Source organism: Oncorhynchus gorbuscha, unplaced genomic scaffold (assembly GCF_021184085.1).
Source record: "Oncorhynchus gorbuscha isolate QuinsamMale2020 ecotype Even-year unplaced genomic scaffold, OgorEven_v1.0 Un_scaffold_801, whole genome shotgun sequence".
Taxonomy (NCBI): domain Eukaryota; kingdom Metazoa; phylum Chordata; class Actinopteri; order Salmoniformes; family Salmonidae; genus Oncorhynchus; species Oncorhynchus gorbuscha.
The window spans coordinates 222,501-240,491 of NW_025745816.1; the positions used below are offsets into that span (position 1 = coordinate 222,501).

At 46.5% G+C, this 17,991-nt stretch overlaps 1 protein-coding gene across 1 annotated transcript in view; it reads left to right on the forward strand.

The window, feature by feature from the left end:
- LOC124020297 (receptor-type tyrosine-protein phosphatase delta-like) overlaps nt 1-17,991 on the forward strand; it is a 182,195-nt gene that overhangs the window by 163,688 nt on the left and 516 nt on the right. Inside the window, exons 8-10 of the mRNA XM_046335647.1 lie at nt 9,327-9,515; nt 14,350-14,358; nt 17,698-17,715. Of these exons, the coding sequence (XP_046191603.1) occupies nt 9,327-9,515; nt 14,350-14,358; nt 17,698-17,715 (216 nt within the window). The remainder of the gene's footprint in view (nt 1-9,326; nt 9,516-14,349; nt 14,359-17,697; nt 17,716-17,991) is intronic.

Consider the following 17,991-nt stretch of genomic DNA (forward strand, 5'->3'; position numbering starts at 1 on the left):
AGCCTTGCTATTGAGAAAGGCCGCCGTAGGCAGACATGGCTCTCAAAAGACAGGCTATGTGCTCACTGCCCACAAAATGAGGTGGAAACTGAGCTGCACTCCCTAACCTCCTGCCCAATGTATTACCATATTAGAGAGACATATTTCCCCCAGATCACACAGATCCACAAAGAATTCGAAAACAAATCCAATTTTGTAAAACTCCCATATCTACTGGGTGAAATTCCACAGTGTGCCATCACAGCAGCAAGATTTGTGACCTGTTGCCACGAGAAAAGGGCAACCAGTGAAGAACAAACACCATTGTAAATACAACCCATATTTATGCTTATTCATTTTATCTTGTGTCCTTTAACTATTTGTACATTGTATATATATATATAATATGACATTTGTAATGTCTTTACTGTTTTTAAACTTCTGTATGTGTAATGTTTACTGTTAATTTTGGTTGTTTTTCACTTTATATATTAACTTTGTATGTTGTCTACCTCACTTGCTTTGGCAATGTTAACACATGTTTCCCATGCCAATAAAGCCCTTGAATTGAATTGAATTGAGAGAGAGAGAGAGAAAGAGAGAGAGAGAGAGAGAGAGAGAGAGAGAGATGTGGCAGTCCTAAAAGCTTGGAGAGAGAGAGAGAGGGAGAGAGAGGGAGAGGGAGAGAGAGAGGGAGAGAGAGAGATGTGTGTGGCAGTCCTAAAAGCTTGGAGAGAGAGAGAGAGGGAGAGAGGAAAGAGAGGGAGAGAGAGAGAGGGGTGGAGAGAGGGAGAGAGAGAGATGTGTGTGGCAGTCCTAAGAGCATGGAGAGAGAGAGAGAGGGAGAGAGAGAGAGAGAGAGAGAGAGAGAGAGAGAGAGAGAGAGAGAGAGAGAGAGAGAGAGAGAGAGAGAGAGAGAGAGAGAGAGAGAGAGAGAGAGAGAGAGAGAGAGAGAGAGAGAGAGAGAGAGAGAGAGAGAGAGAGAGAGAGATGTGTGGCAGTCCTAAGAGCATGGAGAGAGAGATGTGTGGCAGTCCTAAGAGCATGGAGAGAGGGATGTGGGAACCCAGTCTATGTTCTAACAAGGTTGATTATTTACAGTTGAGGACATCCACTCTTTGACCTACTTCATCTGTGGTGCCTTAATGGACCAGAAGCTAACGCTAGCAGTCACATGTATATTAATGGACTCAGGCAAATGCTAACGTCACTCTCTATATTAAGATCAGTTGCAGAGAGTTGCAGAAGTGTAATATAGGATGAGACATGAATACTCTATATGACAAACAAGGCTCTGATTGGATAGGACCTGTATACTGTATATAACAAGGCTCTGATTGGATAGGACATGTATACTGTATATGACAAACAAGGCTCTGATTGGATAGGACCTGTATACTGTATATAACAAGGCTCTGATTGGATAGGACCTGTATACTGTTTATAACAAACAAGGCTCTGATTGGATAGGACCTGTATACTGTATATAACAAACAAGACGATCCTCATTAGATAAAAACCCTGGTGTGTGTTTGTTATGTAGGGGTGTCATTGAGTATGTAGGTTCATATAGAGAGGGAGAGAGGAAAGGGGGAGGCGGGTGGAGAGAGAGAGATAGAGAGATAGGGAGAGAGAGAGGAGAGAGAGAGAGAGAGAGAGAGAGAGAGAGAGAGAGAGAGAGGGGGGTAGATAGAGACAGACAGAGGGAGAGAGGGAGATGGAGAGAAAAGTACAGGGATAGAGAGAGAGAGAGTGAGAGTGAGCGAGAGAGAGAGACAGAGAGAGAGAGTGAGACGGACAGGGAGAGAGTGAGCGAGAGTGAGCGAGAGAGAGAGAGAGAGAGAGAGAGAGAGAGAGAGAGAGAGAGAGAGAGAGAGAGAGAGAGAGAGAGAGAGAGAGAGAGAGAGAGAGAGAGAGAGAGAGAGAGAGAGAGACGGACAGGGAGAGATCACAGCCATTAAAATGGGCAGGAAAATAACAGAATTCTTTAACCAGACGCGGGGCCTTCGCCAGGGTTGCAGTCTGAGCCCTGCACTCTTCAATATTTACATCAACGAATTGGCCACTATTCTAGAAAAATCCTCAGCCCCTGGTGTTAGTCTCAAACAATTCAGAAGTTAAACGTCTACTCTTCGCAGATGACCTATGCCTGCTGTCACCCACAGCACATGGCCTACAGCAGAACCTGGACCTGCTAGAGCAGTACTGTCAGACCTGGGCCCTGGCAGTAAACACCCACAGCACATGGCCTACAGCAGAGCCTGGACCTGCTGGAGCAGTACTACCAGACCTGGGCCCTGGCAGTAAAACTCCAAAAATACTAAAATAATGATTTTCCAGAGAAGATCCAGATCTCAGGGAATTAGACCAAAGTTTTCAATTGGTACAAAATATATAGAGTACTGCAGACACTACAATTAGTGAGGTTTAAAAATAAACTCAACTCGACACCTTAATGAGGCAGTGAATGAGCTGAGAGAGAAAGCACGCAGGGCATTCTATGCCATTAAAAAGCCAATTCAAATTGATATACCTATTAAAATTTCACTAAAAGTCATTGAATATGTCATTGAACCAATTGCACTTTATGGCAGTGAGGTGTGGGGTCCACTTTATGGCAGCGAGGTGTGGGGTCCACTTTATGTCAGCGAGGTGTGGGGTCCACTTTATGGCAGCGAGGTGTGGGGTCCACTTTATGGCAGCGAGGTGTGGGGTCCACTTTATGGCAGCGAGGTGTGGGGTCCACTTTATGTCAGCGAGGTGTGGGGTCCACTTTATGGCAGCGAGGTGTGGGGTCCACTTTATGGCAGCGAGGTGTGGGGTCCACTTTATGTCAGTGAGGTGTGGGGTCCACTTTATGGCAGCGAGGTGTGGGGTCCACTTTATGGCAGCGAGGTGTGGGGTCCACTTTATGTCAGCGAGGTGTGGGGTCCACTTTATGGCAGCGAGGTGTGGGGTCCACTTTATGGCAGCGAGGTGTGGGGTCCACTTTATGGCAGTGAGGTGTGGGGTCCACTTTATGGCAGCGAGGTGTGGGGTTCACTTGCAAAACAGGATTTCATCAAATGGGACAAACACCCCATTGAAACCCTGCATGCAGAGTTCTGTAAGATTCTCCTACATGTCCAGAGGAAAACTACAAACAATGCATGCAGGGCAGAATTAGGCCCATATCCACTAATAATAAATACAAAAAAAAGAGCAATTATGTTTTGGAAACATCTAAAATACAGTGACCCTCTCATACCATTATCAAGCCCTGCAATGTCAAGAGCTGAGCAAAGAAAAGAGTCCCCTCATCCAGTTCTACTAACACACTGAAGCCTCAGTCCCCTCATCCAGCTGGTCCTGGGGCTGAGTTCACAAACCTGTTCTACTAACACACTGAAGCATCAGTCCCCTCATCCAGCTGGTCCTGGGGCTGAGTTCACCAACCTGTTCTACTAACACACTGAAGCCTCAGTCCCCTCATCCAGCTGGTCCTGGGGCTGAGTTCACTAACCTGTTCTACTAACACACTGAAGCCTCAGTCCCCTCATCCAGCTGGTCCTGGGGCTGAGTTCACTAACCTGTTCTACTAACACACTGAAGCCTCAGTCCCCTCATCCAGCTGGACCTGGGGCTGAGTTCACTAACCTGTTCTAACACACTGAAGCCTCAGTCCCCTCATCCAGCTGGTCCCGGGGCTGAGTTCACTAACCTGTTCTACTAACACACTGAAGCCTCAGTCCCCTCATCCAGCTGGTCCTGGGGCTGAGTTCACTAACCTGTTCTACTAACACACTGAAGCCTCAGTCCCCTCATCCAGCTGGACCTGGGGCTGAGTTCACTAACCTGTTCTACTAACACACTGAAGCCTCAGTCCCCTCATCCAGCTGGTCCTGGGGCTGAGTTCACTAACCTGTTCTACTAACACACTGAAGCCTCAGTCCCCTCATCCAGCTGGTCCTGGGGCTGAGTTCACTACCCTGTACTACTAACACACTGAAGCCTCAGCCCCCTCATCCAGCTGGTCCTGAGTTCACAAACCTGTTCGACTAACACACTGAAGCCTCAGTCCCCTCATCCAGCTGGTCCTGGGGCTGAGTTCACTAACCTGTTCTACTAACACACTGAAGCCTCAGTCCCCTCATCCAGCAGGTCCTGGGGCTGAGTTCACTACCCTGTACTACTAACACACTGAAGCATCAGTCCCCTCATCCAGCTGGTCCTGGGGCTGAGTTCACTAACCTGTTCTACTAACACACTGAAGCCTCAGTCCCCTCATCCAGCAGGTCCTGGGGCTGAGTTCACTACCCTGTACTACTAACACACTGAAGCCTCAGTCCCCTCATCCAGCTGGTCCTGGGGCTGAGTTCACTAACCTGTTCTACTAACACACTGAAGCCTCAGTCCCCTCATCCAGCTGGTCCTGGGGCTGAGTTCACTAACCTGTTCTACTAACACACTGAAGCCTCAGTCCCCTCATCCAGCTGGTCCTGGGGCTGAGTTCACTAACCTGTTCTACTAACACACTGAAGCCTCAGTCCCCTCATCCAGCTGGTCCTGGGGCTGAGTTCACTAACCTGTACTACTAACACACTGAAGCCTCAGTCCCCTCATCCAGCTGGTCCTGGGGCTGAGTTCACTAACCTGTACTACTAACACACTGAAGCCTCAGGACCAGAACATCCAATCAATCAGGATAAACCAAATTACAACACAGTCAAAATAAAACTACATTACTTATTGGGAAACACAAGAACAAACACAAAGCAAAATGCAGTGCTATCTGGCCCTAAATGGACAGTACACCGTGGCTAAATATTTGACCATGGTTACTCATCAAAACCTTGAAAAACCTTGACAAAGTACACGCTCAGTGAGCACAGCCTTGCCATTGAGAAGGGTAGACACAGAAAAACCTGGGTCCCTGTAGAGGAAAGGCTGTGCAACCACTGCACAACAGCAGAACCTGAGACAGAGCTGCATTTCCTGACAAAATGTCAAAAATATAAAACATTGCTGCCTGTCATAAGTTGAGGGACAGTGTCTGACAGACCAATCAACCTGCACATGTCCTCTATGCTTATTGTTATTGTTCAATGTGTTGGTTATTTTGAACCTTGGTTATTGTTGTTGCTGTTGTCCCGTTGAAAGTTTTGATTCTCATTTTTTTCATATTGTAAATATCCAAAATAAGCTTTGGCAATATGTACATTGTTACGTCATGCCAATAAAGCACATTTAATTTAATTTAATTGACAGAGAGACGGGGAGAGAGAGAGAGAGAGAGAGAGAGAGAGAGAGAGAGAGAGAGAGAGAGAGACGGGGAGAGAGAGACGGGGAGAGAGAGAGAGAGAGAGAGAGAGAGAGAGAGAGAGAGAGAGAGAGAGAGAGAGAGAGAGAGAGAGAGAGAGAGAGAGAGAGAGAGAGAGAGAGAGAGAGAGAGAGAGAGAGAGAGAGAGAGAGAGAAAAAGAGGGAGAGAACGAGAGAGACGGAGAGATTCTTTGAACAGCAGTTCTCCTCTCTTCAGTCTCATGCTATAAGTACTGTACTATAAGTACTGGAAAGCCTTATAGTGAGCAGAGTTATAATGGTTATAATGTCTGTTTAATCTACCTGGGGAAGCACAGCAACACGCTATACCATACTATACTACACTATACTACACTATACCATACTATACTACACTATACTACACTATACCATACTACACTATACTACACTGCATCATACTATACTACACTATACTACACTATACCATACTACACTATACTACACTATACTACACTATACTACACTATACTACACTATACCATACTACACTATACTACACTATACTACACTATACCATACTACACTATACTACACTGCATCATACTATACTACACTATACTACTCTATACCGTACCACACTAGACCATACTATACCACACTACACTATACTACACAATACTACACTATACTCCACTATACCACACGGTACCACACTATACTACACTATACTACACTATGCCACACTATACTACACTATACTACACTATACCATACTATACTACACTATACTGCACTGTATCATACTATACTACACTATACTGCACTGTATCATACTATACTACACTATACTGCACTATACTACACTATACCATACTATACTACACTATACTGCACTATACCATACTATACTACGCTACACCACACTATACCATACCATACTACACTATACTACACTATACCATACTATACTACACTATACTGCACTATACTGTACTATACTACACTATACTGCACTATACCGTACCACACTATACCACGCCACACTATACTACACTATACTACACTATACTACTCTATACCGTACCACACTAGACCATACTATACCACACTATACTATACTACACAATACTACACTATACTCCACTATACCACACTATACCACACTATACTACACTATACTACACTATGCCACACTATACTACACTATACTACACTATACCATACTATACTACACTATACCACACTATACCTTACTATACTACACTATACTACACTATACCATACTATACTACGCTACACCACACTATACCATACCATACCACGCTATACAGCACTATTCTCCGCTATACTATACTGCACTACACCACCCCATGCTATACTCCACTGTTCTATACTACACTATACTACTGTATTATACTATGCCATGCTATACTACACTATACTGCACTATACTACACTATACCATACTACTGTATTATACTATGCCATGCTATACTATACTATACTATGTTATACTATTCTATGGTATACTATGCTATACTATACTATGTTATACTGTGCTATACTATGCTATACTATACTATGCTATACTATACTATGTTATACTATTCTATGCTGTGCTATACTATTCTATACTATGGTATGTTATACTATACTATGCTATACTATGTTATACTGTACTATGCTATACTATGTTATACTGTACTATACTATACTGACCTGGGGTGGCACTGCAACACACTATGCTATACTATGTTATACTATACTATACTATACTGACCTGGGGTGGCACTGCAACACACTATGCTACTATTTATTGTTCTCTTTATTCTTTATTTATTCATGAATCAGAGAGAGAGTCATGAATCACTGAATCACTGGAACACGAGGGCAGTTTATTCATGAATCAGAGAGAGTCATGACTCACTGAATCACTGGAACACGAGGGCAGTTTATTCATGAATCAGAGAGAGAGAGTCATGACTCACTGAATCACTGGAACACGAGGGCAGTTTATTCATGAATCAGAGAGAGAGAGTCATGACTCACTGAATCACTGGAACACGAGGGCAGTTTATTCATGAATCAGAGAGAGAGTCATGACTCACTGAATCACTGGAACACGAGGGCAGTTTATTCATGAATCAGAGAGAGAGTCATGACTCACTGAATCACTGGAACACGAGGGCAGTTTATTCATGAATCAGAGAGAGAGTCATGACTCACTGAATCACTGGAACACGAGGGCAGTTTATTCATGAATCAGAGAGAGAGTCATGACTCACTGAATCACTGGAACACGAGGGCAGTTTATTCATGAATCAGAGAGAGAGTCATGACTCACTGAATCACTGGAACACGAGGGCAGTTTATTCATGAATCAGAGAGAGAGTCATGACTCACTGAATCACTGGAACATGAGGGCAGTTTATTCATGAATCAGAGAGAGAGTCAAGAGAGTCATGACTCACTGAATCACTGGAACACGAGGGCAGTTTATTCATGAATCAGAGAGAGAGTCATGACTCACTGAATCACTGGAACACGAGGGCAGTTTATTCATGAATCAGAGAGAGAGTCATGACTCACTGAATCACTGGAACACGAGGGCAGTTTATTCATGAATCAGAGAGAGAGTCATGACTCACTGAATCACTGGAACACGAGGGCAGTTTATTCATGAATCAGAGAGAGAGTCATGACTCACTGAATCACTGGAACACGAGGGCAGTTTATTCATGAATCAGAGAGAGAGTCATGACTCACTGAATCACTGGAACACGAGGGCAGTTTATTCATGAATCAGAGAGAGAGTCATGACTCACTGAATCACTGGAACACGAGGGCAGTTTATTCATGAATCAGAGAGAGAGTCATGACTCACTGAATCACTGGAACATGAGGGCAGTTTATTCATGAATCAGAGAGAGAGTCATGACTCACTGAATCACTGGAACACGAGGGCAGTTTATTCATGAATCAGAGAGAGAGTCATGACTCACTGAATCACTGGAACATGAGGGCAGTTTATTCATGAATCAGAGAGAGAGTCATGACTCACTGAATCACTGGAACACGAGGGCAGTTTATTCATGAATCAGAGAGAGTCATGACTCACTGAATCACTGGAACACGAGGGCAGTTTACTCATGAATCAGAGAGAGAGTCATGACTCACTGAATCACTGGCACATGAGGGCAGTTTATTCATGAATCAGAGAGAGTGTCATGACTCACTGAATCACTGAATCACTGAATCACTGGAACATGAGGGCAGTTTATTCATGAATCAGAGAGAGAGTCCTGACTCACTGAATCACTGGAACATGAGGGCAGTTTATTCATGAATCAGAGAGAGAGTCAAGAGAGAGTCATGACTCACTGAATCACTGGAACATGAGGGCAGTTTATTCATGAATCAGAGAGAGAGTCATGACTCACTGAATCACTGGAACATGATGACAGTTTATTCATGAATCAGAGAGAGAGAGTCATGACTCACTGAATCACTGGAACACGAGGGCAGTTTATTCATGAATCAGAGAGAGAGTCATGACTCACTGACTCACTGAATCACTGGAACACGAGGGCAGTTTATTCATGAATCAGAGAGAGAGTCAAGAGAGAGTCATGACTCACTGAATCACTGGAACATGAGGGCAGTTTATTCATGAATTAGAGAGAGAGTCATGACTCACTGAATCACTGGAACATGAGGGCAGTTTATTCATGAATTAGAGAGAGAGTCATGACTCACTGAATCACTGGAACATGAGGGCAGTTTATTCATGAATCAGAGAGAGTCATGACTCACTGAATCACTGGCAGTTTACTTCACTACTCTGATTCTATCCCAGTTGAATCAAATCTCGGATTAATCTCTCTGTGTCTCTCTCTGTGTCTCTCTTTGTGTCTCTCTCTGTGTCTCTCTTTGTGTCTCTCTCTGTTTCTCTCACTCTCTCTCTCTCTCTCTCTCTCTCTCTGTCTCTCTCTCTGTGTCTCTCTCTCTATGTGTCTCTCTCTCTCTGTCTCTCTCTGTCTCTCTCTCTCTCTGTCTCTCTCTGACTCTCTCTCTCTCTCGCCTCCAGAGGATCAGCTCCCCTCGGGGTTCCCCACCATAGACATGGGTCCCCAGCTGAAGGTGGTGGAACGCTCAAGAACGGCCACCATGCTGTGTGCGGCTAGCGGCAACCCTGACCCAGAAATCACCTGGTTTAAAGACTTCCTCCCTGTCAACACCACCAATAACAACGGGCGAATCAAACAGCTCCGTTCAGGTATGGATCAGCAGGAAAATACGAGTGTCAACACAATGTTACCCCCTCTTTCTAATCCTCTGCTCCCCCCTCTTTCTAATCCTCTGCTCCCCCCTCTTTCTAATCCTCTGCTCCCCCCTCTTTCTAATCCTCCTCTCCCCCTCTCTTTCTAATCCTCTGCTCCCCCTCTTTCTAATACTCTGCTCCGCCCTCTTTCTAATCCTCTGCTCCCCCCTCTTTTTAGTCCTCCTCTCCCCCTCTCTTTCTCTTTCGAGTCCTCCTCTCCCCCTCTCTTTCTCTTTCGAGTCCTCCTCTCCCCCTCTCTTTCTCTTTCTAGTCCTCCTCTCCCCCTCTCTTTCTCTTTCTAGTCCTCCTCTCCCCCTCTCTTTCTCTTTCTAGTCCTCCTCTCCCCTCTCTTTCTAGTCCTCCTCTCCCCCTCTCTTTCTAATCCTCTGCTCCCCTCTTTCTAATACTCTGCTCCGCCCTCTTTCTAATCCTCTGCTCCCCCTCTTTTTAGTCCTCCTCTCCCCTCTCTTTCTCTTTCTAGTCCTCTCCTCTCCCCTCTCTTTCTAATCCTCTGCTCCCCTCTTTCTAATACTCTGCTCCGCCCTCTTTCTAATCCTCTGCTCCCCCTCTTTTTAGTCCTCCTCTCCCCCTCTCTTTCTCTTTCGAGTCCTCCTCTCCCCCTCTCTTTCTCTTTCGAGTCCTCCTCTCCCCCCCTCTCTTTCTCTTTCTAGTCCTCCTCTCCCCTCTCTTTCTCTTTCTAGTCCTCCTCTCCCCTCTCTTTCTCTTTCTAGTCCTCCGTTCCCCTCTCTTTCTCTTTCTAGTCCTCTGTTCCCCCTCTCTTTCTCTTTCTAGTCCTCCTCTCCCCCTCTCTTTCTAATCCTCCTCTCCCCCTCTCTTTCTAATCCTCCTCTCCCCCTCTCCTTCTCTTTCTAGTCCTCCTCTCCCCCTCTCTCTTTCTAGTCCTCCTCTCCCCCTCTCTTTCTCTTTCTAGTCCTCCTCTCCCCCTCTCTTTCTCTTTCTAGTCCTCCGCTCCCCCTCTCTTTCTCTTTCCAGTCCTCCTCTCCCTCTCTTTCTCTTTTAGTCCTCCGCTCCCCCTCTCTTTCTCTTTCCAGTCCTCCTCTCCCCCTCTCTTTCTCTTTCTAGTCCTCCTCTCCCCCTCTCTTTCTAGTCCTCCTCTCCCCTCTCTTTTCTCTTTCCAGTCCTCCTCTCCCCCTCTCTTTCTCTTTCTAGTCCTCCTCTCCCCCTCTCTTTCTCTTTTTAGTTAGTCCGCTCCCCCTCTCTTTCTCTTTCTAATCCTCTTCTCCCCTCTCTTTCTCTTTCTAGACCTCCTCTCCCTCTCTCTTTCTCTTTCTAGGCCTCTGCTCCCCCTCTCTTTCTCTTTCTAGTCCTCCTCCCCCCTCTCTTTCTCTTTCTAGTCCTCCGTTCCCCCTCTCTTTCTCTTTTTCTAGTCCTCATCTCCCCCTCTCTTTCTCTCTTTCTAGTCCTCCTCTCCCCCTCTCTTTCTCTTTCTAGTCCTCCTCTCCCCCTCTCTTTCTCTTTTTAGTCGTCCGCTCCCCCTCTCTTTCTCTTTCTAGTCCTCCTCTCCCCCTCTCTTTCTCTTTCTAGTCCTCCGCTCCCCCTCTCTTTCTCTTTCTAGACCTCCTCTCCCCCTCTCTTTCTCTTTCTAGTCCTCCTCTCCCCTCTTTTCTCTTTCTAGTCCTCCGTTCCCCCTCTCTTTTCTCTTTCTAGTCCTCCGTTCCCCCCTCTCTTTCTCTTTCTAGTCCTCCTCTCCCCCTCTCTTTCTAATCCTCCTCTCCCCCTCTCTTTCTAGTCCTCCTCTCCCCCTCTCTTTCTAGTCCTCCTCTCCCCCTCTCTTTCTAATCCTCCTCTCCCCCTCTCTTTCTCTTTCTAGTCCTCCTCTCCCCCTCTCTTTCTCTTTCTAATCCTCCTCTCCCCCTCTCTTTCTAATCCTCCTCTCCCCCTCTCTCTCTCTTTCTAATCCTCCCTTCCCCCTCTCTTTCTCTTTCTAGTCCTCCTCTCCCCCTCTCTTTCTCTTTCTAATCCTCCTCTCCCCCGCTCTTTCTAATCCTCCCTTCCCCCTCTCTTTCTCTTTCTAGTCCTCCGCTCCCCCTTTCTTTCGCTTTTTAGTCCTCCTCTCCCCTCTCTTTCTAATCCTCCACTCCCCCTCTCTTTCTCTTTCTAGTCCTCTGCTCCCCCTTTCTTTCGCTTTCTAGTCCTCCTCTCCTCTCCTCTCTCTCTCTCTCTCTCTCTCTATCTCTCTATCTCTCTCTCTTCTCTCTATCTCTATCTCTCTCTCTCTCTCTCTCTCTCTCTCTCTCTCTCTCTCCTCCTCTCTCTCTCCTCCTCTCTCTCTCTCTCTCCTCTCTCTCTCTCTCTCTCTCTCTCTCTCTCTCTCCTCTCTCTCTCTCGCTCTTCTCCTCTCTTCCTCTCTCTCTCTCTCTCTCTCTCTCTCTCTCTCTCTCTCTCTCTCTCTCTCTCTCTCTCTCTCTCTCCCTCTCTCTCTCTGTCTCTCTCTCTCTGTCTCTCTCCCTCTCTCCCTCTCTCTCTCTCTCTCTCCTCTCTCTCTCTCTCTCTCTCTCTCTCTCTCTCTCTCTCTCTCTCTCTCTCTCTCTCTCTCTCAGTTATTGTATTGTATGGTTGTTCTATCTCCTGTCCTTTTGTTCTCTTGTCCAAGGCTTTTCTCTCTCTCTAATCTCTCTGCTTTCCTCCAAACCCTGGAGGGTCTTCAGACACATTCACCATCGTGACAGACTTACCTCTTTATCTAACAACAAACTGCTTACCCCAAGGCCATGGTCTAAGCAATGATATAAGACATACTTGGAGTGACTGAGCAGCTCCCCTTTACTAAAAATACAGATAAATCTTTCCATGTACGGAATTGTAATGTGAAGTATGGTGTCTTGTCTGAACCACCTCCCTCTCCAGTGTAGAACACTGCTGTGATTGGTCTGAACCACCTCCCTCTCCAGTGTAGAACACTGCTGTGATTGGTCTGAACCACCTCCCTCTCCAGTGTAGAACACTGCTGTGATTGGTCTGAACCACCTCCCTCTCCAGTGTAGAACACTGCTGTGATTGGTCTGAACCACCTCCCTCTCCAGTGTAGAACACTGCTGTGATTGGTCTGAACCACCTCCCTCTCCAGTGTAGAACACTGCTGTGATTGGTCTGAACCACCTCCCTCTCCAGTGTAGAACACTGCTGTGATTGGTCTGAACCACCTCCCTCTCCAGTGTAGAACACTGCTGTGATTGGTCTGAACCACCTCCCTCTCCAGTGTAGAACACTGCTGTGATTGGTCTGAACCACCTCCCTCTCCAGTGTAGAACACTGCTGTGATTGGTCTGAACCACCTCCCTCTCCAGTGTAGAACACTGCTGTGATTGGTCTGAACCACCTCCCTCTCCAGTGTAGAACACTGCTGTGATTGGTCTGAACCACCTCCCTCTCCAGTGTAGAACACTGCTGTGATTGGTCTGAACCACCTCCCTCTCCAGTGTAGAACACTGCTGTGATTGGTCTGAACCACCTCCCTCTCCAGTGTAGAACACTGCTGTGATTGGTCTGAACCACCTCCCTCTCCAGTGTAGAACACTGCTGTGATTGGTCTGAACCACCTCCCTCTCCAGTGTAGAACACTGCTGTGATTGGTCTGAACCGCCTCCCTCTCCAGTGTAGAACACTGCTGTGATTGGTCTGAACCACCTCCCTCTCCAGTGTAGAACACTGCTGTGATTGGTCTGAACCGCCTCCCTCTCCAGTGTAGAACACTGCTGTGATTGGTCTGAACCGCCTCCCTCTCTGCTGTGATTGGTCTGAACCGCCTCCCTCTCTGCTGTGATTGGTCTGAACCGCCTCCCTCTCTGCTGTGATTGGATGACTGCGGTATTTTCTCAACTCTTCCTGGATTCCTTCAACTTTGTCCAGTCTGCCGACTTTGTTGTCAAAAAAAGACATTAACAAAGGTATTGATTCGTGACCTCTACAAGGTCATCCGTTGAGCTGGACTCTCATTGTGAGCCTCATTGTTGCAGCCAGAACAACAACAATGTTAAAAGGCCTCTCTGCACCGAGACGATGGCAGAATGTCTACCTTCTGACAGTGAAGATCCTGCTGCGTTAACCTTCACAAAACGATGCTTCCACCAATTAGAATAACCGCTGTGTTTGGTCTCAGTGTGGAATAGGCACAGTAGTGTGAGACTCCAACCTCCAGTGTTAGCTCCCTCACCCTCTAATTGGTTGGGCTCAATTCCCGGTCAATTCAGAAAAGTAAACCAAATTCCAACTCCACTTCCAGATTTTCCTGATGGGAACGCAGCGAAGAGAATTAGAATTGGAATTCCCCTGTACTTCTTATTAAAGCTACTTTTGCTCCCTCCCTCTCCTCTGCTTTGGGCCAGACTCTGGACCCACAATCCCTCTGGCTTCTGTTTGAACTATGACCCTTGGCTTCTCTGTCTACCTCTGGCTCAGCCCCGGCACTTCCTTCTTCAGAACCCTTATATTTCTATCCCCATGTTGTGACTGGACGGGTTATATTACTCTGCTGTCAAGACATCTCACTACTATTATAACATCGCTGTTGTTCACTTTTCACCTTTTGTCTGTCTGCTAACCAGAAATGTTAATCAATTTATTAAAGTTATTATTGGACATTATTCGTCCTTGTCGGACAACAATTACAAGTCATAGTTTCCGTTTCATCTAATCAGCGGCTCTATTTGACCAATCAGCTGGTTGTTGAAAGGTTAAGTCAAGGTTGTGTAACTGTCTCTGATGAAAAGGACTGTAATGCTGTGTCTATGCTGTTTCTTCTTCTCTCTGTGTCTCTCTTAAACAACAGAGTCCTTTGGTAAGTGCTTTAACCTCTGAAAGATATCGCTCCCCCCCCCCCCCTCTCACCTGTCTGCTGTTACCTTTGTCTCACACTGTGGTCCTCACGGCTCCCTATTCTCTATGTAGTGCTACACATCAGGGCCCTCTGGTCAAAAGTAGTGCACTGGATAGGGAATGGGGTGTCATTTGGGATCAGAACACTGTCTGTACCCAACACTAATGCTGCTCACTGCTCACCGTATTCATACACTGACTGATTGCTGATGCGTTGTGGAGAACGACCACTGTAGTCACGCACACGTAGATACACACACACACACAGAAACACACACAGTATGAACACACACCTGACCACCCTACATCTTTCTATTGGACTAAAATGCTTTCACCTGTTGACCCCTTCACTCATTCACTCACTAAATATATCTCTCTCTCCTTCACTCATTCACTCACTAAATATATATCTCTCTCCTTCACTCATTCACTCACTAAATATATATCTCTCTCTCCTTCACTCATTCACTCACTAAATATATATCTCTCTCTCATTCACTCATTCACTCACTAAATATATCTCTCTCTCCTTCACTCATTCACTCATTCACTCACTAAATATATATCTCTCTCTCCTTCACTCACTCATTCACTCATTCACTCACTAAATATATATCTCTCTCTCCTTCACTCATTCACTCACTAAATATATATCTCTCCTTCACTCATTCACTCATTCACTCACTTAATATATCTCTCTCCTTCACTCATTCACTCACTAAATATATATCTCTCTCCTTCACTCCTTCACTCATTCACTCACTAAATATATATCTCTCTCTCCTTCACTCATTCACTCACTAAATATATATCTCTCTCTCCTTCACTCATTCACTCACTAAATATATATCTCTCTCCTTCACTCCTTCACTCATTCACTCACTAAATATATATCTCTCTCTCCTTCACTCATTCACTCACTAAATATATCTCTCTCTCCTTCACTCCTTCACTCACTATATATATCTCTCTCTCCTTCACTCATTCACTCACTAAATATGTATCTCTCTCCTTCACTCATTCACTCACTTAATATCTCTCTCTCCTTCACTCCTTCACTCACTTAATATCTCTCTCTCCTTCACTCATTCACTCACTTAATATCTCTCTCTCCTTCACTCCCTCACTCACTCATTCACTCACTCATTCACTCACTCATTCACTCACTTAATATATCTCTCTCTCACTCCCCCATAACACTGTATAGTGTTTTCCTGTCTATACTCCCTCCACTGTAGATGACTGTCTCAAATAAAACCCAGTCCAGAACCAACCCAGTCCAGATACCAACCCAGTCCAGACACCAACCCAGTCCAGATACCAACCCAGTCCAGACACCAACCCAATCCAGATACCAACCCAGTCCAGACACCAACCCAGTCCAGATACCAACCCAGTCCAGACACCAACCCAGTCCAGATACCAACCCAGTCCAGACACCAACCCAGTCCAGACACCAACCCAGTCCAGACACCAACCCAGTCCAGATACCAACCCAGTCCAGATACCAACCCAGTCCAGACACCAACCCAGTCCAGACACCAACCCAGTCCAGACACCGACCCAGTCCAGATACCGACCCAGTCCAAATACCAACCCAGTCCAGACACCAACCCAGTCCAGATACCAACCCAGTCCAGATACCAACCCAGTCCAGACACCAACCCAGTCCAGATACCAACCCAGTCCAGACACCAACCCAGTCCAGATACCAACCCAGTCCAGACACCAACCCAGTCCAGACACCAACCCAGTCCAGATACCAACCCAGTCCAGACACCAACCCAGTCCAGAACCAACCCAGTCCAGACACCAACCCAGTCCAGACACCAACACCAACCCAGTCCAGACACCAACCCAGTCCAGATACCAACCCAGTCCAGATACCAACCCAGTCCAGACACCAACACCAACCCAGTCCAGATACCAACCCAGTCCAGATACCAACCCAGTCCAGACACCGACCCAGTCCAGATACCAACCCAGTCCAAATACCAACCCAGTCCAAATACCAACCTAGTCCAGACACCAACCCAGTCCAGACACCAACCCAGTCCAGACACCGACCCAGTCCAGATACCGACCCAGTCCAAATACCAACCCAGTCCAGATACCAACCCAGTCCAGATACCAACCCAGTCCAGACACCAACCCAGTCCAGATACCAACCCAGTCCAGACACCAACCCAGTCCAGACACCAACCCAGTCCAGATACCAACCCAGTCCAGATACCAACCCAGTCCAGACACCAACCCAGTCCAGAACCAACCCAGTCCAGACACCAACCCAGTCCAGACACCAACACCAACCCAGTCCAGACACCAACCCAGTCCAGATACCAACCCAGTCCAGATACCAACCCAGTCCAGACACCAACACCAACCCAGTCCAGATACCAACCCAGTCCAGATACCAACCCAGTCCAGATACCAACCCAGTCCAGACACCGACCCAGTCCAGATACCAACCCTGTCCAAATACCAACCCAGTCCAAATACCAACCCAGTCCAGATACCAACCCAGTCCAAATACCAACCCAGTCCAGACACCAACCCAGTCCAGACACCAACCCAGTCCAGATACCAACCCAGTCCAGATACCAACCCAGTCCAGACACCAACCCAGTCCAGATACCAACCCAGTCCAGATACCAACCCAGTCCAGACACCAACACCAACCCAGTCCAGATACCAACCCAGTCCAGATACCAACCCAGTCCAGACACCGACCCAGTCCAGATACCAACCCTGTCCAAATACCAACCCAGTCCAAATACCAACCCAGTCCAGATACCAACCCAGTCCAAATACCAACCCAGTCCAGACACCAACCCAGTCCAGACACCAACCCAGTCCAGATACCAACCCAGTCCAGATACCAACCCAGTCCAGACACCAACCCAGTCCAGATACCAACCCAGTCCAGACACCAACCCAGTCCAGACACCAACCGAGTCCAGACATCAACCCAGTCCAGACACCAACCGAGTCCAGACATCAACCCAGTCCAGACCCTATGGATTCTCCCCTATGGACAACAACTACACAGAGCACTTGCAATAATCTATATTTGTAGCTCTCTCTGTCTCTCTCTCTCTGTCTATCTCTGTCTGTCTCTCTCTGTCTCTCTCTCTCTCTCTCTCTTTTTTATTGACCTGATAATTGTGAGTATCTAATGTGATTCTTCTCCTCTCAAAGCCAACCACTTCTCTCTCTTCCTCTCTTTCTGTCTTTCTCCCCTCCCCACCTACTAACATTTCTTCTTCTTCTCTAATCTGATTTGCATTCATTGACCAATCAGGTGGCACGCCTATAAGAGGTAAGAGACGATTGTCTGGGAGGACCGCCACAGAACCAGGCTGTTTCCCAAATGGCACTAGTATTCCCTATAATAGTGCACTACTTTTTGACCAGAACCCTATGAGCCGTGTATGGGAAAATATAGTGCACAGTGTAGAGAATTAGGTGCCATTTGAGTCACATTCAGAGATAACAGACCTCGTCCCTCTTTTCCATTTCCACCATCGTTGTTCCAGGTCGTTTAACTATGAAACTCAAAGTACCCATCAATCGCTTCCTTGTCATTGTCATGACC